Here is a 22,372-nt window from a genome sequence, read left to right as displayed (position 1 = left end):
ATGCTAACTGATGATCATTTATTCTTCATTAGCATTCACATGGATTCAGCTTAATGTTTACTATGATTTAAGTTTCCTCTAGATGTGACTGTATAATTTTACCTAGCATTATATCGCCACTGTTGGGTAGAACCATCGTATCTCCCTATATCGTCTTTTTTTTTTTTTTCATAAATCATTGCTATTGGTCACGCTTTTTGTCTGTCTGTGGGCTTTACAAATATTTAACCAATAAAAACCATTAAACCTCTTTCCTGCAGTTTTAATGAATATGCCCAGAATGTAAACATTTTGCCAATAATTCTGCAGTTTATACTGATAGGTGGTCAGTTAGCCTCTTTCACAGCAACATTATACTGAAGAATAAATTCTGGAACACCTGCTGCTTGCCCAAAACTGGGATTTAACTTGGCATTTGACATTTCGACTTTGTATTTGACTTGAAACTGACTTGGGACTCAGGTAAAGTGGACTTGGTCATACATCTGATCTATTGTTTATTGTACCAAGATATATATTGTTTTTACAGTTTATATTTTCTGTAGTGTGTGTTTTGCTACTGGCCACAGAAGAATGTTACTGCCATCAAAAGGAGAGAGATGCCAGACAAAACATGTTGGGCTAAATGTAAAGTCTATGTTTTAACATACACAGGTATTGTTCCACGCTGTTTCATCTTGAGAACTAAGCCAACGAACATCTTGTAAAAATGCCCTCATACGTCCACCGAAATTATAGCAATGACTTTGAGGACAGCAAACTTTGTTCACTCTCCTCAAACTCAGTGATCTCTATGAAAAAAACTCAAACGCCAACTCCATGAAATAGCCAGCTGTGCTCCCTGCTTTATTTGACAAAAAAATGTTAAATTACTGTACAGGGTACTTTACTAATCTTTGCAGTATTCTGCAGACTAAACATTACTACACTTTTTTGGCCTTCTGGGAAGCTGGTCTCACTGTGGTGGAAAGTTGGTTTGGTAGGTCAACACCTAAGTCCAGATGGGCATATCTCAAAATCTATTCAGTGGATAGACATAAAATATTTTGACATTTTGCTTAGAGGATGAAACCTGTTAATGTTGGTGACCAACACAATTAATCGCATATATCAATATTTGCTTGAAAAAGCCCCCAAAATGAAGATATTTCAACTCAAAAACATTACATTATTGTGGCACATAAGTAAAGCATTGAATAGAAATATCAAAAGGGGACATTACAAATCAATAAATTGTTTTATTTCCAGTCATTTTTCCAAATATATGTCTTTTTATCATTGAACTATTTCACATAGTATTTACATACGCAACTAACGCAATGACTGGTTGGAATTGTGCAACACATGATCTCAGGGGTGCTTTCGTAAATTCACTCCGGTGGTGTCAGAGGCACCCTGAGTGCTCTCTTGTCATATATATATATATATAAAACGGGTGACATGTGTGTGTGTGTGTATATATATATATATATATATATATATATATATATATATATATATATATATATATGCTGTATATATATATATATATATATATATATATATATATATATATATATATATATATATATATATATATATATGTATGTATATATATACACACTTAATAACTCATATTGTCTGCCTTTCTGCTCTGATCTCTACCCATATTTTGTAGACACCTACAACAAGGTCAGAGACAAGGTCAACCAAGCAACAATAACTTCAAATTTGGAGAGTGATCAGAATGTGCAAACAGGCACTTCCACTTGTAAAATGAACTTGATGGATCCCATTCATTTAGTTGGCCGTACAATGAGAAAAGTTGAAGATGATTTAACTTTATGCAAATTAATATGAAATTCTATTGTACTGACGTACCTCCTATCAGTACTGTAGTCACCTCAACATCTTTAGACGACCTATGCTAGCTCTCATGATCTAACGTTAGGAGTTCTAAAAATTCCAGAATAATCTGGAGGCATGGTCAGCAAAACAATGCTCACTGAGCAAGTGTCACACATTTTGCAAGACAAGAAGTGAACATTACAGCAGTACGTACCTGTAGCTGACACTGCAACAGCACATTAATCAGCATATGGGATATAGCTCTCCTTACAACTTAAATTTCTTTTTAATTGTTATTTTGGTTCCCGAAACAGGCCTTTATGTTGGTGTTAACATGTTTCCAACACAGAGCTTCTGCAGGTCTTAAAAAGTGCTGAATTCAGTTTCCTTAAGTAAAGATCTTAGGAATAAGTCTTCAATAGTCTTGTAAAACTCAAATATATTTAATTTACCTTTGTATAGGACCAAAAATCTTTACATTTCTGCAGCTAAAACCAGCAAGTATTTGACATTTTTGCTTGAAAAATGACTGAAACTATTAATCAAAACAGTTGCTGACGTCCTTTTTTTAATCACTGCAGCCCAAACATGTGATGTAAAAACAAATGATTGTAGGCCTTTGTCACCTGGTTATAGGATATCCTGTAACATTTTTTTGTTTCCGACTTTGGGTAGCACTCGCTTTTTTCACCAGACATGTGTGTGCATACCTGAAAAAAACATAATTTGTGATAAGCAGTGAGCAGATGTGCATAGACGTGGCAAATGTAATGCACAGTGAGATGGCTTCTTGTCAGTAGGCTTGCATTTGGGCTAGTATTGCATGAATTCTAGTTCCAATGAAATAATATTTCGAGCACTGATACGCCACAAATAAGAATGTGTGCAATAGTGCAGCATAGTTTTTTGCTTAGAAGGAAGTTGAGTTTGCAATGTCATTGCAGGTGACTCTGGAGATGATAATGTACATTTAACAAATGACATTTTTGATTTGTTAAAACCAAAGAAACTACTCCTTTGTCAGAAAAATTGCCACCAAAGCTGCCTTGCCCAGGACTAGAATGGAGTTGCCAGTTTTAACTGTTAGGTTCATTTATCCGTCTTTTTTTAGTTGTAAATATAAATAAGTCATTTGTACAGGATTATAAGGAAGAATATGTGAGGAATTATTCACTGCCTTAGTCCATAATCGCTATTGAAGGTTTGTGTGATGTACAGCATACACAAAAGGCAACAGCATCCACTATTTATGCGTAGTACGTGGCACAAATCGTTATTGCACCCTTCAGACTTGAAACTGATAGACAGTAGAACTGACCAACTGACTTGCACTAGCTTTAAAAAAGCTTGGACTAACTTTAAAAAAAAAACTTCTTAGGAATCAGAAATTATACTGATTTTAATTAATGTTTTTGTCATAATGCAGATGGATAATGGAGGACCATCCATGACTGAGGGCAATGAAAGTCCATTGATGCTTCATCAAAAAGATGCAGCAGCACCTGAGGGGAGCGGCCCCTCACTGTTGTCTGAGTCTGAGAGCTTTGACTAAATCAAAAACATGAACACAAATGTTTTAAAATGTTCTTAGAAATGTTCTTAATCTTGTTGTTTCTTCATGTCTTCTATTTTGTAATATCATCGCCCAAGACTATTTTGGGCCAGTTTGTCCTTTTTTAAACATTTATTTCATTCAAAATAATTATGACATATTCTGTCAGCAGTCCACTTCTGTTTGTGATCTTGAACATACAGCCAGTACATGGTTAGAGCATATCTCCTGAGTATCTTTTGTGATTTACATATATACATATATATATAAATATGTAAAATTGTATAGTTCATATGCTAACTGCCCTCTGAGTATGCTAAACTGCCAAATGCATATGCTATGGTTAGACATTATATATTTTGACATATACAGATTCACTCAAGAACCACTTTACTAGGAAGACCTGTTCAGCTGGTCATGCCTGCAATTATCCAATGAGCTAATCACGTGGCAGCAGCACAATGAATAATATCATGCAGATACTAGGCAACAAAAATGCACAGCTGAAGACTGGAAAAATGATGCACGGTCTTTTCCTATTCTTTAATTGTGCCCGCTGAAGCCTTACATTCCTGTTCATGGTCTCAAGGAGCATTTTCTGCTCGTCACAGTTGGAAAGAGTGGTTATTTGAGTTACTGTAACTGTCCTGTCAGGTCAACACTCTCTGACCATTCTCCCCTGATGTCTCTCATCAGTAAAGCATTCATGCAGAACTGCCACTCACTGGATGTTTTTTGTTTTTTGTACTATTCTGTGTAAACTTAACAGAGACTGTTGCACAAGAAAATCCAAGAATCCCAAACCAGCCCAACTGGTGCGAACAACCATGTCACTGCCAAAGTCACTGAGATCACAATTTTTCCCCCCTATTTTGATGTTTGGTCTGAACATTAATGTATCAGTTTTATTTGGCCAAGTATAGATGAGCACACAAGGACTGTGTGAGTCACTGACAGTTACTTTGAACCACTGTGACTACTGTGGTTCACAGTAACTCTAACAGCCATACACTCACTTTCAGTAACCACTTTATCCTTGTTAGGGTCGTGGGAGATCCAGAACCGATCCCCTTATCCAAGTCTTCTTGGACACGTCTCTACTAGCTTTGCACGCCTGGATTTTGGGCAGATTATCCCCTTCTTCATGGTAGATCTTCTCAAGGTGTTTCCCCCTTCCACCTCCTGGGATAGGCTCTGGATCCAACACAATACTGACTATGATTACTGAGGTTACTGCAGATGAATCAACAATATATTGTAATTTTTTGTAATTCATTTAGAATAATCAGTATATATTCAGTTAAATCATGTGTTCCTTGTTTGTGTATTCTGTTCAGTCAAATCAATACATCATCTATAAATACAGCACCAAAAAGTTATAAACAACAAAAATAAAATGAAAGATTATGTGAACAGTCTACGTGAACATTACATTTTTAAAAATCTTTTTGTCCCCTGTAATTTATCACTCCATGCTGATCAGTGGGAAATCTGCACCTGCTTTCTATACAGCAACGTTTCATTTATTTAAACTTGAGAAACTGTTGCTGTATGTTAACAAGTTGAATGATAAGTTTTTCATGATCCAGCAGCTCCTGTTCTACATGTGTTGCACATGTGTTTTGTGTTGTGTACACAGTAAACGCTATAAAACCCCTCTTTCATGGTAGCACTGTACATCGCTTCTTCTTTCTGGAAGTGTGAGGTATGAGCACCTACACGACTAGTTAGTTTAATCCATTTGTTAGTTATGCGAAGAACTTTGACTTTCTTGTTTCTGTGTGATCATTTGTTTCATATCTGATGGTAACTGTGCTGCTGGATTTTGAAAGAGTCATTTCTTATATTTTGTATAATAATGGTGTTACAGGATTTTGGCTTTTCCTACAGAACACTGGCTGTCATGTTTGTGTATAAGGTGACTGTGGGCCTGCTGGCCCTGCTGTTCATCTGCTCTGTTAGAGCTGAGGAGGTGAGATACACACATACACATATGCATTTTCCAGAGTTCAAGAGGCAAAAGTGTGAGCTTACCATTATTCACTGAGCACATTACTCGGTCATTCTTTATCAATCACTGTAAATTAACAAATCAATTTTGTCTCTTTTTTCATGTACTATGTTTCTTCTAATGTGTCCTGGTAAGGAAAATCTAAATATGTTGTACAAACATTTACTACAACTATGCAGAAAAATATATGAGAGAAAAAAGCAATAAAAACTAATAAATTTCTGCATCATTATTAAATATATTGATGTGTTACACAGCTGCTAAGGAGTTGTCTGTTGGGGAGTTGATCGAAAGAGCTAACAGAGCAATCAGTACGTGCATACACATAAACACCAAAAAGTTTTATACAGACTAACTATAATACTAAAATAGTGATGCATATTACACATCTATAAATAATTCAAATGTCTAACTGATATGAAATGTCTTTGAATATTTGTTATTTGCTCCCCCCGCCCCCCATTTTTTAGGTCGTAATGGTGATGGGCCTAAGCTGATTGAAAGAGACATTGTTGTTCCTGATAACAGTGAGAGGAATGCTGATCCCTGTACCTCTGCTGCTTGCCTGTGGCCAAAATCCTCTGATGGCTATGTCTATATTCCCTACCTCATTGCCAACCAATACAGTATGTAATTAATGTGCAAAATAATAAAGTAGCTGATAATGTAGGCTTTGATATTGCAAACTGATATAATCCGTGCTTGTAGATAGTATAATAGTAATAGTGTGCAAATTTTAATAATAATAATAATAATAATAATAATAATAATAATAATAATAATAATAATGGGACTACAGTCTAAATTATACAGTCTAACTTTTACTGACATTTGATCTTTTCACCTTTAGCTTCCAGTGAACTGCAGGCCATCCAGCGTGGTCTGAACTCCTTCTCCTCCGTCTCCTGCATCCGCTTCATACAACGTACCAATGAGAGGGATTACATCACCATTCAGTCCCTTAATGGGTATGTTTTATAAGTGCACCCATATTTCAAAAGCAAGAAGTGAATATCAACTGAGAGTATAATTGTTGTTTACTGTTTACCTGGCAGATGCTACTCTCCAGTTGGAAGACAAGGTTACAGTCAGACGGTTTCTCTGGCCCGTTTTGGCTGCATCTACCTCAGCACAATCCAGCATGAGCTGCTCCATTCTCTGGGTTTCAACCATGAACAGACCCGCAGTGACCGTGACAACTACATCCGTATTGTCTGGGAGAACATTATTGATGGTATAATTCCAAGACTAACCATTGTCAGCTAGTTAATCATTTGAATTTTCATTTGAATTGTTTAATCCTTTGGTTTGGGTTTGCTTCATTTATAGACATGAAGTACAACTTCAACAAGATCAATACTCTGAACCTGGGAACTCCCTATGACTACAACTCTGTTATGCAGTATGAAAAGTCAGTCCCTCACCAAACTACACTCCACACCTTTTTATATATAATATTATACTTGGGAATTAATATCAACTCAGTGTCATGGGTATAAACATCTACAGATTTGATGTGGGAAAATGATAAAATACTCATTTAGTCATTCGTTATTTCAGAACTGCTTTCTCTAAGAATGGCCTGCCCACCATGGTCCCCATCCCCAACAGTAACGTGCCCTTCGGCACGGCGACACAAATGAGCCAAAATGACATTATCAGACTCAACAAACTCTACAAGTGCTGTGAGTATTTGACATCAGGTTACACATTTTATTCATTTTAATATAAAAAGTAGTAGAATGTTTCATGTCCTACCAGACTCATGAGTAGAATAGTATGTTCTAAAAATTATGTCTGGTTTCCCACTAAAGATTCTTTTTTCTTTGTTCAGAGACTGATGAACACTGCAAAGGCCTTTCTTCCTGGTGCCCCTTTAAGACTTTGCCTACAAGGATATAAGAGATGTTTCAAGCAGCTTGACTCTAACAATAAAATTAGCAACTTTATGTCACACTGTGTTGTTATTTGGTTTATGTAGTCAATTATCAATTGTTATCAGAGTGAATAACTATGTTTTGTGGTATCCTGTTGCATAACAGGGTTTTCAAATGAATTAATGCAATACACCATTAATTTTCTCTAACATTCTGAAATTGTTAACAATTAAAAATTGTAAAATCACTGTGGTATAAGGAAAATGACACACTTTGGACCTTGTTGTCATGACAAAACATATTCCACTTCGCTGTGGTGAAGAGGAATTACTTCGGAATGGTTATGAAGGTACTTTCCTAATATTTAACATGAGCACATGAACTATATGCTGAAGCTAGCTAACATAAGATAAAAACTGTAACCACCACTTTAATCTGGTAAACTAAATGGCAAGGCATTATCACTTTCAAGTCAGAATAAGGAGATATTTTCCCATCCTCCCAAATTCTTTTCCCTGATGTGAGTGGCTACGTTTACATGCAGATCCATATTCCCATCGGAATTGGGCAATATTCTAGTTAGTATTGAGTCATGTAAATGCTGCAATCCACTTGCTCTATTCAGATTAAGACAATATTCTGATTACCCAAATTCCCACCCCGAAATATGCCTGGAAATTTGTTGCATGTAAACACCTTATTCAGAAAATCCACTAAAAGGAGAATTATGCGCATACTCAGTCAGCAAGGAATTGTGGGTGCTAACAGATGCTTAGCTGTAAGATAGGTATTTAAGAATGGCAACTCAGGCATACTTAGAACAACCATGAATGCAGGAATATTCCGATGCCTGTACGCATATCGTATTCGAATTTGGCTGCAACCCAAATATAGACCTTAAATGGAATTTGATGTGCATGTAAACGTAGCCAATGAAGCGTAAGGGTACATGTAACTTTTCTTGTCACAAACCCACATTAGAATTCCAATGTAAATGTTTATTAATAGCCGCTTTTTGGAATTTAACTCTAGATTTAAACTGGTAGCAATTTTTAACATTCAAATGACTTTTTTGTTAAGTGTTCTTTTAGTGATATCGTACAAGCCAGAGTGCTGTTGACTGAATATCAGCACGGCTGTGATTCAGCTGCAGGCCGAGTGCTGAGAGCAAATAATCACAGCCATGCTGTTATTCAGTGCAACAGAATGATTGCGACTGTGGTATTGCGTTTATACAACAGTTCTATAAACAAGAAATTAATATCAAGTAACTAACAGTTCAGATACAACTTGGCTAAATATTTTGCGTATTTTTGCTTAGTCATTGAAAATAGTTCCCAAAAAGCCACAATTGCGTGTTTTCATGCAACGCGCAGACTCACTGACAGCCCACTGATAGTAAGTGTAGTAACAGTTTCAACATAAGGACCTACTGCAAAAATGTTAATGTTATGAAGCGAATACAGACAAGCTGAATGATACAAACAGTAAAATATCCTAGCGCAGTTATAATAAATATCAGCACTCTTCAAAATCCGCTTGTCCAGTCAAATTAGTGGACTGCAACTAATTGTTGTATAAAACAACTTTTATTTAAAACTGGTTATTGTTTTCTAAAATCCCACAGGTTTCAGTTTTTTTGTCTCTCAGAAAATCGTGTACTTAAATGTTGGCTGGCAAGAGATGACTAGCTGGTGATATTAGTCCTGGGGTGACAGTCCTTTGATACTGCAGTTAACAAGTTTAAAATTAACTAGCCGGGCCCTTCATCTCAGTGTCTTCACTCTATGACAAACTTATTGCAGACTGCAAGCACACATTGTATACTGGTGGTGATTTGGTGGGTACTTTAATGCAAATTCTGGGCTAATTATTGTTCCCAGTCCACCCCAGTGTCGTCCTTCATTCTTGCACTGAATATGCACATGTCCTCTAGGGGTCAGAAAATTAAAAGCTTGATGAAATGCTTGTATTTCTATGCAGAATGGAGAAAAAGCGATAGTAATAGTAATAGTAGCTGCGATAATGCTGAAGATCACTAAACTTTGGGGAAAATAGTGAATCATTGCTTATAAAGTGCCTTGCATAAGTATTCATGCCCCACATTTGTAGGGTTACAACCTCCCGGGTCAGGCTCTTGCCATGAGGCTTCTCTCTCGGCCATTTCGAAAGTTCAGCAGAGTGGAGCCACAATTGAAGGGCCAAGATAATAGGCTCAGGCTGTTTTTTGAACCTGGCCTATATGACAGGACAAAATCGAACCTGCCAAAAAACAAAGCCCATATTGTTTGCTGGGGTTGAGGCGTTTGGCCTGTTGGATATAGGCCAGGTTCTTGTGATTGGTTCAGACCACAAACTGATGCTTAGCTACCTCCAACTCAAGGTCTGGGTCCGCTCCCTTCCCCTCAGGCAATTATCTACCTGGATGGCAGTTAGTAGAGAACCTCTAAGGTGAGTCTTGGTTAGGGAAAATTACCATGAATGGAAGATGGAAAATTGCCATTAATGTCTCAGAATTCCAGCCAATTACGGTGGTCATGGTGCGGAAGTCCACCATATAATCAGCCACTGACTTGCTCTCCTGTCGGAAGCACAACAGTCGAGGCATCATGGTCGGGGTCATGTATAAGGCCTGGGTGAGCCGAGTCATCAGCTGCACTATTTCTTGCAGCAACTGCTCATGGTGCCCTATGGCCGCCCATGACTCTGGAGGGCGTGCCGGAGAGGATCTGACTCTGATGGGTCCCTGGACTCCGTGGGTCCATTTCTGGTCACACCTTTCTGTAATGGGAACCCTGCTTGCTTATAAATAAATGGGCAAGCAGTTGCAAGTTGCTTTCTACAAAAGAAACCAAAGGAATCTTTTAATTAACCAGCAAAATAATTTTAAAGACAGCAGAATCCAGTATCCATTCCATTATTCCTAGCACAGGTATTAAAGACAAAAGCAGACTGTGTTGCAATCTTTACATTTGCATGATAAATGACACTTTCTGTACTACTACAGAATTCTGAGTGAGCAAGGCCTTAAGGAAGATATATTTTCTTACTCAAATTCTGATCATTAATCTAGCCATGGGGGTCACAGTCCAGTGACTTCTGCGCCGGGCCCAATCCCGGATAAATAGAGAGGGTTGCGTCAGGAAGGGCATCCGGCGTAAAACATTGCCAAATTTAAACATGCGAATCATCAGTACTCTGAATTCCATACCGGATCGGTCGAGGCCCGGGTTAACAACGACCGCCATCGGCGCCAGTGACCTACAGGGCACCGGTGGGAATTGGGCTACTGTTGGTCGAAGAAGTAGAGGAGGGAGGAGAGTGCATAGACAGAGAGAGAAGAGGAAAGGTAAGAGTGTAGGACTGAGAATAGGAACTCTGAATGTTGGTACTATGACAGAGAAAGGTAGAGAGCTGGCTGATATGATGGAGAGAAGGAAAGTGGATATACTGTGTGTACAGGAGACCAGGTGGAAGTGTAGCAAGGCTCGTAGTATAGGAGCAGGATTCAAGCTGTTTTATAATGGTGTGGATAGTAAGAGAAATGGGGTAGGTGTGGTCTTGAAGGAGGAGTTTGGGAGGAATGTTCTGGAGGTGAAGAGAGTGTCAGACAGGGTGATGAGTCTGAAGTTAGAGATTGAAGGGTTGATGTTGAATGTTGTTAGTGGTTATGCCCCACAGGTAGGTTGTGAGTTAGAGGAGAAAGAGAGATTCTGGAGTGGGAGAGAGTGTAGCCAGACAGCATAGAATGGTGGTGTGTAGGATGTCTTTGATGGTCTGTAAGAAGAAAAGGTCAAAGATAGAGATAGAGAAGAAAACCAAGCGGTGGAAGCTGGAAAAGGAGGAATGTTGTGAGGACTTTAGACAGAAGTTAACGCAGGCTCTGGGTGGTCAGGTAGTGCTGCCAGATGACTGGGAAACTACAGCAGAAGTGATCAGGGTGACAGGAAGAAAGGTGCTGGGTGTGTCATCTGGAAGGACAAAAGAAGATAAGGAGACTTGGTGGTAGAATGAGGGAGTTCAGGATAGTATCCAGAGGAAGACGTTAGCCAAGAAGAAGTGGGACATGGACAGGACTGAAGATAATAGACAGGAATACAAGGAGCTACAGCGCAGAGTGAAGAGGGAGGTGTCCAAGGCCAAGCAGGAGGCATTTGGTGAGTTGTACACTAGGTTAGACACTAGAGAAGGACAGAAGGACTTATACAGGTTAGCTAGGCATAGGGATCGAGATGGGAAGGATGTGCAGCAAGTTAGAGTTATTAAGGATAGAGATGGAAGCGTGCTCACAAGTGAGGAGAGTGTACAGAGGAGATGGAAGGAGTACTTTGAAGAGCTGATGAATGAGGAAAATGAGAGGGAAAAAAGAGTAGAAGGGGTGACCTCTGTGGAACAGAAAGTTGATAAGACTAGAAAGGATGAAGTCAGGAAGGCTTTGAAGAGGATGAAAAGTGGTAAGGCAGTGGGTCCTGACGACATCCCGGTGGAGGTCTGGAAGTGTCTAGGAGAGGCAACAGTGGAATTTTTAACTAGTTTGTTTAACAGGGTTTTAGAGAGTGAGAAGATGCCTGAGGAATGGAGAAGTAGTGTATTAGTGCCGATCTTTAAGAACAAGGGTGACGTGCAGAGTTGCAGCAACTAAAGTTGATGAGCCATACAATGAAGCTATGGGAAAGAGTAGTGGAAGCTAGGTTAAGGAAGGTAGTGGAAATTTGTGGGCAGCAGTATGGCTTCATGCCCAGAAAGAGCACAACAGATGCAATTTTTGCTCTGAGAATTTTGATGGAGAAGTATAGGGATGGTCAGAGGGAGTTGCACTGTGTGTTTGTAGACTTGGAGAAGAGCTGTGGTACTGTATGAGGAAGTCAGGAATAGCAGAGAAGTATGTCAGAGTGGTGCAGGACATGTATGAGAGGAGCAGGACAGTGGTCAGGTGTGCTGTAGGTCAGACAGAGGAGTTCAAAGTGGAGGTGGGACTGCATCAGGGATCGGCTCTGAGCCCCTTCCTGTTTGCTATGGTGATGGACCAGTTGTCAGAGGAGGTCAGACAGGAGTCTCCTTACACAATGATGTTTGTGGATGACATTGTGATCTGTAGTGAGAGCAGGGAGCAGGTGGAGGAAAACCTGGAGAGGTGGAGGTTTGCGCTGGAGAGAAGAGGAATGAAAGTCAGTCGTAGTAAGACTGAGTACATGTGTGAAATGGAGGGAAGTGGAACAGTAAGATTACAGGGTGAAGAGGTGAAGAAAGTACAGGAGTTTAAGTACTTGGGGTCAACAGTCCAGAGTAATGGAGAGTGTGGGAAAGAGGTAAAGAAGCGAGTGCAGACAGGTTGGAATGGGTGGAGGAAGGTGTCGGGAGTTCTGTGTGATAGAAAAATATCAGCGAGAATCAAGGGGAAGGTGTACAAGACAGTGGTGAGACCGGCCATGCTGTATGGTTTAGAGACAGTGGCACTGAGGAAGAGACAGGAGTCAGAGCTAGAGGTAGCAGAGCTGAAGATGTTGAGGTTCTCTCTGGGAGTGACAAGGTTGGATAGGATTAGGAATGAGTACATGTTGGAAGTTTGGGGGACAAAGTTAGGGAGGCCAGATTAAGATGTTTTGGACATGTTCAGAGGAGGGAGAGTGAGTATATTGGTAGGAGAATGTTGGACATGGAGCTGCCAGGCAGGAGGCAAAGAGGAAGGCCAAAGAGGAGGTATATGGAGGTAATAAATGAGGATATGAAGCTAGTGGGTGCAAGTGTTGAGGATGCAGAAGATAGGGATAGGTGGAGAGTGATGATTCGCTGTGGCGACCCCTGAAGGGAAAAGCCGAAAGAAGAAGACTCAAATTCTGATGATTAGTTTGAATTATTTTAATAATCTCACTGAGCCAATGTTAATTCACAGATAGAATATTATATGTAAAAAGGAGTGGAGTGTTTTTTTGGAGATGGACTCACATCGTATTGCATAATGAAGTTGTAGTCACAGGAAGCTCCCTGGTTCAGAGAATTGATCAGGTTGAAGTTGTACTTCATGTCTACAAATAAAGCAAACCCAAACAAAATGGTTAAACACATTTTTGTTTGAGAGTGGTTAGTCTTGGAATTGTACCATCAATAATGTTCTCCCAGACAATATGGATGTAGTTGTAACGATCACTGTGGATCTGTTCATGGTTGAACCCAGAGAATGGAGCAGCTCATGCTGGATTGTGCTGAGGTAGATACAGCTATAACAGACCAGAGAAACCGTCTGACAGTAATCTTGTCTTCCAACTGAAGAGTAGCATCTGCCAAGTAAACAGTTATAAAAAGAAACACTCTGAGAAATGTTGATTTTCAACTATTGCTTTTAAAATGCATGTGTAATTATAAAGTGCATCAAGGGACTCAACACTGATGTATCCCTCTTGTTGGTACATGGTATGAATCAGCTGCAGGAGACAGAAGAGAAGGAGTTCAGACTATGCTGGATGACCTACAGCTGACTGGAAGCTTTGTACTGGGTGCAAAGTTCAAACGTCAGTAAAAGTTATCGATCCTTTAGACTGTAGCCACAGTATGATTATCATAATTTGATGCAGAACAAAATGTTAACCATACTTAAGGTTTATTACTGTTATTATACTATCTACAGTATAAGCACTGATGGTTTAGATCATATCAGTTCGCAATATCAAAACCTACATCATCAGCTAGTTTATTATTTCAATCAATTACATGCTTTATTGGTTGGCAGTAGGATTGCCCTGTATTGATAGGGCACACAGACATAGCCTTCAATGAGTTTTGGCGACATGTAAGTAGCAGTGGTACAGGGATCAACATTCCGCTCACTATTATCAGGAATAACAATGTTTCTTTCAATCAGCTTAGGCTCATCAGCATTACAAGCTAAAAAAAAAAGAGGATGGGAGAATTAACAATTACTCAAAGACCTTTCATATACCAAGGACATTTCAGTACGAATATTCTTAAATTTAATACAGAACACTGCAATTACTCTTATTTATTATTTATAGATGTATAAATATGCATCAAAATATTTTATTATTATAATCCATAACAATGAGGTTTTATGTGTATGAACATACCATTAGCTCTTCTTATCAGCTCTCCCACAGAAAAAGTCAGCAGAAGTGTTCTTAGCAGCTTAGCAGCTATGTAATGGTGATGCAGTAATTGCATTGTTTTTAATTCTGTCATTGCTTTTAATATATATCACCATATTAAATTCTGTACAACTGATTTTAGGACTTTAGACATTTAGGACATACCAAGGTACGTGAGAAGAAATGTGATACGTGAAAAGCAGAAATAAACTTAATTTTCTAAATTACTAGGAATAAATGATTGATTGATTGATGGTCCCTGGTGGTTTAGCAGCTAAGGATCCCGTACTCTCACCGCCACAGCCTGGGCCTGTGAACCAACCGAGCCACTGAGAGTGTACTCTCAGTGCCAGTCTCAAGCCCTGATAAAATGGGAAGGTTGTGTCTGGAAGGGCATCCAGCATAAAACCTGTGCCAAATCAAACATTCGGGCCAATGATTCACTGTAGCAACCCCTAAATGAAGCAGCCAAAAGAACAACAACAACAATGATGATGATTGATTGAATAGTATGTACATAGTATCTTGTTAGTATAGTACTATAATTGTACTATAGTGTCACTTCCTCAGCTCTAACAAAGCAGATGAACAGCAGGGCCAGCAGGTCCACAGTCACCTTATACACAAACACAATAGCCAGCGTTCTGTAGGAAAAGTCAAAATCCAGCATTACAAATTGCATTATATGGAGCAAGTTCTCCAAGACAGAAGCAACAGTTGATAGTTACAGTATTGTTGAATTGGATAAGAGTCCAGTTTTTTGAGAAACTGCAATTTAAAGCTTTCAAACAATATAAAATTCACTTCAAAGTTAAAACACAGTTAACTCATGAGATCTGTGTAGGTGTTCTTAGCTCAAATTTTAAAAAATTCAAAGTATAGTGCGTCAAGAAGAGAAGGGTTTTTAATATACTCTACTGTGTACTTAACAAAAAGGGTAAGTGAAGCATGTTGAACAGAATCTGCTGACTCATGAAAAAAAAAAACGAATAATTATCCAAGTTTACATGTAGCAGCACTTTCTCAAGTTTAAATAAATGTAGCCTTGTTATGCAGGTGCAGTGTTCCCTGGTTTAGTACACAGAACAAGTGCACGCACACACACACACACACACACACACAGATTGTTTCACACACAAGTTTCACATATGCATCACTATGGGGTATCACATGTAAAAAGCTTAGTTCTGTTTTCTGCCTGACTGTTTTTGAACATTTGAGCCCTTTATGATACATTTAGATAGTGATTAATGTAAAATAAAATAAAAACTTTGATAAAAATAAGTTTCAGTGAAAATTAAAAAAAAAAAAATCAAAATGTTAAATGCAAATAGTAAAAGTAAAAAATTTATATAACTGTTACATTTAAATGCAAATATTAAATGTAAAATTTTACTGTATAATTCATATGCTAATTGCCCTTTCATTCTAAATTAAGAAATTGCCAAATGCATATGGTATGGTTAGACATTATATATTTTGACATATACAGATTCACTCAAGAACCACTTTATTAGGAAGACCTGTTCAGCTGGTCATTCCTGCAATTATCCAATGAGCTAATCATGTGGCAGCAGCACAATGAATAAAATCATGCAGATACTAGGCAACAAAAATGCACAGTTGAAGATTGGAAAAATGATGCACGGTCTTTTCTTTAACTGTGTCTGCCGAAGCCTTACATTCCTGTTCATGGTCTCAAGGAGCATTTTCTGCTCATCACAGTTGGAAAGAGTGGTTATTTGAGTTACTGTAACTGTCCTGTCAGGTCAACACTGTCTGACCATTCTCCCCTGACCTCTCTCATCATTCATGCAGAACATGCAGCATTCATGCAGAACTGCCACTCACTGGATGTTTTTTGTTTTTTGCACCATTGTGTGTAAACTTAGAGACTGTTGCACATGAAAATCCAAGGATCCCAAACCAGCCCAACTGGTGCCAGTAACCATGAACCATGACTCTCTTTCACAGTAACTCTCACAGCCATACACTCAGTGACTTTCAGTAGCCACTTTATCCTTGTTAGGGTCGTGGGAGATCCAGAACCGATCCCCTTATCCAAGGCTTCTTGGACACGTCTCTACTAGCTTTGCACGCCTGGATTTTGGGCAGATTATCCCCTTCTTCATGGTAGATCTTCTCAAGGTGTTTCCCCCTTCCACCTCCTGGGATAGGCTCTGGATCCAACACAATACTGACTATGATTACTGAGGTTACTGCAGATGAATCAACAATATATTGTAATTTTTTGTAATTCATTTAGAATAATCAGTATATATTCAGTTAAATCATGTGTTCCTTGTTTGTGTATTCTTTTCAGTCAAATCAATACATCATCTATGAATACAGCACCAAAAAGTTATAAACAACAAAAATAAAATGAAAGATTATGTGAACAGTCTACGTGAACATTACATTTTTAAAAATCTTTTTGTCTCCTGTAATTTATCACTCCATGCTGATCAGTGGGAAATCTGCACCTGCTTTCTATACAGCAACGTTTCATTTATTTAAACTTGAGAAACTGTTGCTGTATGTTAACAAGTTGAATGATAAGTTTTTCATGATCCAGCAGCTCCTGTTCTACATGTGTTGCACATGTGTTTTGTGTTGTGTACACAGTAAACGCTATAAAACCCCTCTTTCATGGTAGCACTGTACATCGCTTCTTCTTTCTGGAAGTGTGAGGTATGAGCACCTACACGACTAGTTAGTTTAATCCATTTGTTAGTTATGCGAAGAACTTTGACTTTCTTGTTTCTGTGTGATCATTTGTTTCATATCTGATGGTAACTGTGCTGCTGGATTTTGAAAGAGTCATTTCTTATATTTTGTATAATAATGGTGTTACAGGATTTTGGCTTTTCCTACAGAACACTGGCTGTCATGTTTGTGTATAAGGTGACTGTGGGCCTGCTGGCCCTGCTGTTCATCTGCTCTGTTAGAGCTGAGGAGGTGAGATACACACATACACATATGCATTTTCCACAGTTCAAGAGGCAAAAGTGTGAGCTTACCATTATTCACTGAGCACATTACTCGGTCATTCTTTATCAATCACTGTAAATTAACAAATCAATTTTGTCTCTTTTTTCATGTACTATGTTTCTTCTAATGTGTCCTGGTAAGGAAAATCTAAATATGTTGTACAAACATTTACTACAACTATGCAGAAAAATATATGAGAGAACAAAGCAATAAAAACTAATAAATTTCTGCATCATTATTAAATATATTGATGTGTTACACAGCTGCTAAGGAGTTGTCTGTTGGGGAGTTGATCGAAAGAGCTAACAGAGCAATCAGTACGTGCATACACATAAACACCAAAAAGTTTTATACAGACTAACTATAATACTAAAATAGTGATGCATATTACACATCTATAAATAATTCAAATGACTAACTGATATGAAATGTCTTTGAATATTTGTTATTTGCTCCCCCCGCCCCCCATTTTTTAGGTCGTAATGGTGATGGGCCTAAGCTGATTGAAAGAGACATTGTTGTTCCTGATAACAGTGAGAGGAATGCTGATCCCTGTACCTCTGCTGCTTGCCTGTGGCCAAAATCCTCTGATGGCTATGTCTATATTCCCTACCTCATTGCCAACCAATACAGTATGTAATTAATGTGCAAAATAATAAAGTAGCTGATAATGTAGGCTTTGATATTGCAAACTGATATAATCAGTGCTTGTAGATAGTATAATAGTAATAGTGTGCAAATTTTAATAATAATAATAATAATAATAATAATAATAATAATAATAATAATAATGGGACTACAGTCTAAATTATACAGTCTAACTTTTACTGACATTTGATCTTTTCACCTTTAGCTTCCAGTGAACTGCAGGCCATCCAGCGTGGTCTGAACTCCTTCTCCTCCGTCTCCTGCATCCGCTTCATACAACGTACCAATGAGAGGGATTACATCACCATTCAGTCCCTTAATGGGTATGTTGTATAAGTGCACCCATATTTCAAAAGCAAGAAGTGAATATCAACTGAGAGTATAATTGTTGTTTACTGTTTACCTGGCAGATGCTACTCTCCAGTTGGAAGACAAGGTTACAGTCAGACGGTTTCTCTGGCCCGTTTTGGCTGCATCTACCTCAGCACAATCCAGCATGAGCTGCTCCATTCTCTGGGTTTCAACCATGAACAGACCCGCAGTGACCGTGACAACTACATCCGTATTGTCTGGGAGAACATTATTGATGGTATAATTCCAAGACTAACCATTGTCAGCTAGTTAATCATTTGAATTTTCATTTGAATTGTTTAATCCTTTGGTTTGGGTTTGTTTCATTTATAGACATGAAGTACAACTTCAACAAGATCAATACTCTGAACCTGGGAACTCCCTATGACTACAACTCTGTTATGCAGTATGAAAAGTCAGTCCCCCACCAAACTACACTCCACATCTTTTTATATATAATATTATACTTGGGAATTAATATCAACTCAGTGTCATGGGTATAAACATCTACAGATTTGATGTGGGAAAATGATAAAATACTCATTTAGTCATTCGTTATTTCAGAACTGCTTTCTCTAAGAATGGCCTGCCCACCATGGTCCCCATCCCCAACAGTAACGTGCCCTTCGGCACGGCGACACAAATGAGCCAAAATGACATTATCAGACTCAACAAACTCTACAAGTGCTGTGAGTATTTGACATCAGGTTACACATTTTATTCATTTTAATATAAAAAGTAGTAGAATGTTTCATGTCCTACCAGACTCATGAGTAGAATAGTATGTTCTAAAAATTATGTCTGGTTTCCCACTAAAGATTCTTTTTTCTTTGTTCAGAGACTGATGAACACTGCAAAGGCCTTTCTTCCTGGTGCCCCTTTAAGACTTTGCCTATAAGGATATAAGAGATGTTTCAAGCAGCTTGACTCTAACAATAAAATTAGCAACTTTATGTCACACTGTGTTGTTATTTGGTTTATGTAGTCAATTATCAATTGTTATCAGAGTGAATAACTATGTTTTGTGGTATCCTGTTGCATAACAGGGTTTTCAAATGAATTAATGCAATACACCATTAATTTTCTCTAACATTCTGAAATTGTTAACAATTAAAAATTGTAAAATCACTGTGGTGTAAGGAAAATGACACACTTTGGACCTTGTTGTCATGACAAAACATATTCCACTTCACTGTGGTGAAGAGGAATTACTTCGGAATGGTTATGAAGGTACTTTCCTAATATTTAACATGAGCACATGAACTATATGCTGAAGCTAGCTAACATAAGATAAAAACTGTAACCACCACTTTAATCTGGTAAACTAAATGGCAAGGCATTATCACTTTCAAGTCAGAATAAGGAGATATTTTCCCATCCTCCCAAATTCTTTTCCCTGATGTGAGTGGCTACGTTTACATGCAGATCCATATGCCCAATTCCGATGGGAATATGGATCTGCATGTAAACGTAGCCACTCACATCAGGGAAAAGAATTTGGGAGGATGGGAAAATATCTCCTTATTCTGACTTGAAAATTTCCAGGCATATTTCGGGGTGGGAATTTGCGTAATCAGAATATTGTCTTAATCTGAATAGAGCAAGTGGATTGCAGCATTTACATGACTCAATACTAAATGCTGCAATCCACTTGCTCTATTCAGATTAAGACAATATTCTGATTACCCAAATTCCCACCCCGAAATATGCCTGGAAATTTGTTGCATGTAAACACCTTATTCAGAAAATCCACTAAAAGGAGAATTATGCGCATACTCAGTCAGCAAGGAATTGTGGGTGCTAACAGATGCTTAGCTGTAAGATAGGTATTTAAGAATGGCAACTCAGGCATACTTAGAACAACCATGAATGCAGGAATATTCCGATGCCTGTACGCATATAAATATCGTATTCGAATTTGGCTGCAACCCAAATATAGACCTTAAATGGAATTTGATGTGCATGTAAACGTAGCCAATGAAGCGTAAGGGTACATGTAACTTTTCTTGTCACAAACCCACATTAGAATTCCAATGTAAATGTTTATTAATAGCCGCTTTTTGGAATTTAACTCTAGATTTAAACTGGTAGCAATTTTTAACATTCAAATGACTTTTTTGTTAAGTGTTCTTTTAGTGATATCGTACAAGCCAGAGTGCTGTTGACTGAATATCAGCACGGCTGTGATTCAGCTGCAGGCCGAGTGCTGAGAGCAAATAATCACAGCCATGCTGTTATTCAGTGCAACAGAATGATTGCGACTGTGGTATTGCGTTTATACAACAGTTCTATAAACAAGAAATTAATATCAAGTAACTAACAGTTCAGATACAACTTGGCTAAATATTTTGCGTATTTTTGCTTAGTCATTGAAAATAGTTCCCAAAAAGCCACAATTGCGTGTTTTCATGCAACGCGCAGACTCACTGACAGCCCACTGATAGTAAGTGTAGTAACAGTTTCAACATAAGGACCTACTGCAAAAATGTTAATGTTATGAAGCGAATACAGACAAGCTGAATGATACAAACAGTAAAATATCCTAGCGCAGTTATAATAAATATCAGCACTCTTCAAAATCCGCTTGTCCAGTCAAATTAGTGGACTGCAACTAATTGTTGTATAAAACAACTTTTATTTAAAACTGGTTATTGTTTTCTAAAATCCCACAGGTTTCAGTTTTTTTGTCTCTCAGAAAATCGTGTACTTAAATGTTGGCTGGCAAGAGATGACTAGCTGGTGATATTAGTCCTGGGGTGACAGTCCTTTGATACTGCAGTTAACAAGTTTAAAATTAACTAGCCGGGCCCTTCATCTCAGTGTCTTCACTCTATGACAAACTTATTGCAGACTGCAAGCACACATTGTATACTGGTGGTGATTTGGTGGGTACTTTAATGCAAATTCTGGGCTAATTATTGTTCCCAGTCCACCCCAGTGTCGTCCTTCATTCTTGCACTGAATATGCACATGTCCTCTAGGGGTCAGAAAATTAAAAGCTTGATGAAATGCTTGTATTTCTATGCAGAATGGAGAAAAAGCGATAGTAATAGTAATAGTAGCTGCGATAATGCTGAAGATCACTAAACTTTGGGGAAAATAGTGAATCATTGCTTATAAAGTGCCTTGCATAAGTATTCATGCCCCACATTTGTAGGGTTACAACCTCCCGGGTCAGGCTCTTGCCATGAGGCTTCTCTCTCGGCCATTTCGAAAGTTCAGCAGAGTGGAGCCACAATTGAAGGGCCAAGATAATAGGCTCAGGCTGTTTTTTGAACCTGGCCTATATGACAGGACAAAATCGAACCTGCCAAAAAACAAAGCCCATATTGTTTGCTGGGGTTGAGGCGTTTGGCCTGTTGGATATAGGCCAGGTTCTTGTGATTGGTTCAGACCACAAACTGATGCTTAGCCACCTCCAACTCAAGGCCTGGGTCCGCTCCCTTCCCCTCAGGCAATTATCTACCTGGACGGCAGTTAGTAGAGAACCTCTAAGGTGAGTCTTGGTTAGGGAAAATTACCATGAATGGAAGATGGAAAATTGCCATTAATGTCTCAGAATTCCAGCCAATTACGGTGGTCATGGTGTGGAAGTCCACCATATAATCAGCCACTGACTTGCTCCCCTGTTGGAAGCACAGCAGTCGAGGCATCATGGTCGGGGTCATGTATAAGGCGTGGGTGAGCCGAGTCATCTGCTGCACTATTTCTTGCAGCAACTGCTCATGGTGCCCTATGGCCTCCCATGACTCTGGAGGGCGTGCCGGAGAGGATCTGACTCTGATGGGTCCCTGGACTCCGTGGGTCCATTTCTGGTCACACCTTTCTGTAATGGGAACCCTGCTTGCTTATAAATAAATGGGCAAGCAGTTGCAAGTTGCTTTCTACAAAAGAAACCAAAGGAATCTTTTAATTAACCAGCAAAATAATTTTAAAGACAGCAGAATCCAGTATCCATTCCATTATTCCTAGCACAGGTATTAAAGACAAAAGCAGACTGTGTTGCAATCTTTAC

At 38.6% G+C, this 22,372-nt stretch overlaps 2 protein-coding genes across 4 annotated transcripts; both read left to right on the top strand.

Annotated features, from left to right (window-relative positions):
* Positions 1-5,027: 5,027 nt before the first annotated feature.
* Positions 5,028-7,339, top strand: LOC113546710 (high choriolytic enzyme 1-like). 2 transcript variants are annotated; one of them, XM_026946699.3, is made up of 9 exons: positions 5,028-5,084; positions 5,250-5,351; positions 5,656-5,701; positions 5,861-6,016; positions 6,241-6,358; positions 6,446-6,624; positions 6,720-6,801; positions 6,951-7,075; positions 7,225-7,339. In XM_026946699.3, coding segments are annotated over exons 1-9 (852 nt in total). In that variant the 5' UTR covers positions 5,028-5,042; the 3' UTR covers positions 7,227-7,339. The 2 variants fall into 2 exon arrangements, with proteins under 2 accessions (XP_026802500.1, XP_053085458.1); XM_053229483.1 differs by having other exon boundaries at positions 5,056-5,084; positions 5,270-5,351.
* Positions 7,340-17,001: 9,662 nt separating this feature from the next.
* On the top strand, positions 17,002-19,310 carry LOC117596084 (high choriolytic enzyme 1-like). 2 transcript variants are annotated; one of them, XM_053229472.1, is made up of 9 exons: positions 17,002-17,058; positions 17,224-17,325; positions 17,630-17,675; positions 17,835-17,990; positions 18,212-18,329; positions 18,417-18,595; positions 18,691-18,772; positions 18,922-19,046; positions 19,196-19,310. In XM_053229472.1, coding segments are annotated over exons 1-9 (852 nt in total). In that variant the 5' UTR covers positions 17,002-17,016; the 3' UTR covers positions 19,198-19,310. The 2 variants fall into 2 exon arrangements, with proteins under 2 accessions (XP_053085447.1, XP_053085448.1); XM_053229473.1 differs by having other exon boundaries at positions 17,027-17,058; positions 17,244-17,325.
* The last annotated feature ends 3,062 nt before the right edge of the window (positions 19,311-22,372 follow it).

This window comes from Pangasianodon hypophthalmus, chromosome 25, assembly GCF_027358585.1.
Source record: "Pangasianodon hypophthalmus isolate fPanHyp1 chromosome 25, fPanHyp1.pri, whole genome shotgun sequence".
Classification (NCBI taxonomy): domain Eukaryota; kingdom Metazoa; phylum Chordata; class Actinopteri; order Siluriformes; family Pangasiidae; genus Pangasianodon; species Pangasianodon hypophthalmus.
Note: the sequence above shows the minus strand (reverse complement) of the source record. Positions and strands in the feature narration are given on the sequence as shown.

What these genes read in the sequence shown, in the direction of transcription:
- LOC113546710 (XM_026946699.3), top strand. Translation starts at nt 5,043, where the DNA reads ATGGTAGCACTGTACATCGCTTCTTCTTTCTGGAAGTGTGAG. An exon ending in AAGAGCTAACAGAGCAATCA is followed by an intron (nt 5,702 to 5,860) that starts GTACGTGCATAC and finishes CCCATTTTTTAG; the next exon opens with GTCGTAATGGTGATGGGCCT. An exon ending in CTGGGAGAACATTATTGATG is followed by an intron (nt 6,625 to 6,719) that starts GTATAATTCCAA and finishes CTTCATTTATAG; the next exon opens with ACATGAAGTACAACTTCAAC.
- LOC117596084 (XM_053229472.1), top strand. Translation starts at nt 17,017, where the DNA reads ATGGTAGCACTGTACATCGCTTCTTCTTTCTGGAAGTGTGAG. An exon ending in GCTCTGTTAGAGCTGAGGAG is followed by an intron (nt 17,326 to 17,629) that starts GTGAGATACACA and finishes ACAGCTGCTAAG; the next exon opens with GAGTTGTCTGTTGGGGAGTT. An exon ending in CCTCATTGCCAACCAATACA is followed by an intron (nt 17,991 to 18,211) that starts GTATGTAATTAA and finishes TTTCACCTTTAG; the next exon opens with CTTCCAGTGAACTGCAGGCC.